At 41.4% G+C, this 1,594-nt stretch overlaps 1 protein-coding gene across 1 annotated transcript in view; it reads right to left on the bottom strand.

Annotated features, from left to right (window-relative positions):
• The window catches only part of xpr1a (xenotropic and polytropic retrovirus receptor 1a), an 84,113-nt gene that overhangs the window by 17,813 nt on the left and 64,706 nt on the right, over positions 1–1,594 (bottom strand). Inside the window, exon 10 of the mRNA XM_014000760.1 lies at positions 480–642. Coding sequence (XP_013856214.1) covers positions 480–642 — 163 coding nt within the window. The remainder of the gene's footprint in view (positions 1–479; positions 643–1,594) is intronic.

The following is a 1,594-nucleotide window of genomic DNA, read 5'->3' on the forward strand; positions in this document are numbered from 1 at the left end:
ACCCACGTCATCATTTACCCAGAATGCTTTGTATGTAAATAAAATGGTCCCATCCGTGATATATTTTTAAACTTTTAGTTTAAAAATGATAAAAACTGAACATCCTACAGTATTTTTACAGTCTTTATTTTACAGTTAAAATATATGTTTATCATATAAAGTCTAATGTTACAACTAATCGGGGATCCCTTTAAAAAAGTCAATAACAGCGAAAGAAGCTGTTTGGCAGAGAAGATTTTTCATGTGGCAACTCACACACTCAGCTCTACTGCTCAACCCACAAATGCATGCTCCTTCAAAATGTGACCCCATTGGGACTTTCCAACGGTATGACTTTTTGCCAAGAAGCATTGTCACAACAAAGTAAAAATTTCTACCAAACGCTAATCTCCTACTTTATTGTGTTATGTTTAGACAGGTAACGTGTGTTATACACATGAAAGCAAGGTGTTTGTGCACTGACTGAATGATGGCCTCACCCTTTGGAAGCAGTCCCCTGTTGTTGCTCCACTGAAGCTCAAATATGTAGAAGCAGAAGAGATACTCCATGTCCATGAGAACAAACACCAGAGAGTTGAGCTGATCGGCCAGCCAGAAGTCTGCGAATTCCACCCGATGGAACGGGGCGGTGAACACACGAAACTGAAGGCAAACCAGGGACGAAAAGGAGAGGAGAGGACACAGAAAGGAATGAATTTGTAATTAGAAAGACAGTAAATCCCATGTTACAGCTGAAATGAAAAATGTAAGCTGACCTTTCTCTCTGATGTCACACTTAAACAAAGGGTGTTTCCTTCAACCTCTCTGAATAATCCGAAACTGAAAGCGTAAATCCTTCAGACTGCCTTATCAGACGTCCACAGGACACTCTGATGAGTCACGCTTTGTGTTCTTTATTTGTGTGTCACTAATCTTTGGTGCGCTTCAGAAACACACAACCTGTTCTGAGGCCGGCGTCTATGGGCATGTGTTATTTGGGATCTGACTTCTGGCAGCAGCTCAGTTATTGACCAGGTTTGTAAAGTGATACAACCCTGCTCGCCTGTTTCCCTTTACCCTGCAGGCTACAGCTGACATTTAGGAGTAACTGTACACGTCTCTGAACGTACAGAAAGCCTATATAAACCGCGTTCTGCAAAAATGTCAAAGAAAATAGATTTTTGTTTTGGTTTTACACACAAACGCTCATGAGCTCGTGCCATTTTTCTCCTGACCTGCCAATCAAAGTCGGTATCGATCAAGTGGCTCTGAGTGTGTGGAAATCTCCGGGCTAATCCTGCTGCACTCCTGTGATCAGCTTTTCATTTACTGAACAAACACCAGCCACTCTGTCTTTTAATAAAATGTTTGGAGGGCTTCTTGTAAGAAATGTCTTCTGGTAAGGATACATTTTAAAGCACCGCTGCTACATTTTTTTTGTGTAAAATAAACGACATCACTTCATCTGTCTGTGATAATCATGAAAACAACTCCTAAATGCTCTGTTCTTCTTCTCTGGAGCTTTTTGTGATGCTGCAGGATCAAACAAGAGAGATTGATGATCGGAGGGGGTAATGGGAGCGTGCTGTGGAGCTGTGAAGGAAAGGACAAGAAC

This window comes from Austrofundulus limnaeus, unplaced genomic scaffold (genome assembly GCF_001266775.1).
Source record: "Austrofundulus limnaeus strain Quisiro unplaced genomic scaffold, Austrofundulus_limnaeus-1.0 Scaffold8, whole genome shotgun sequence".
Lineage (NCBI taxonomy): Eukaryota > Metazoa > Chordata > Actinopteri > Cyprinodontiformes > Rivulidae > Austrofundulus > Austrofundulus limnaeus.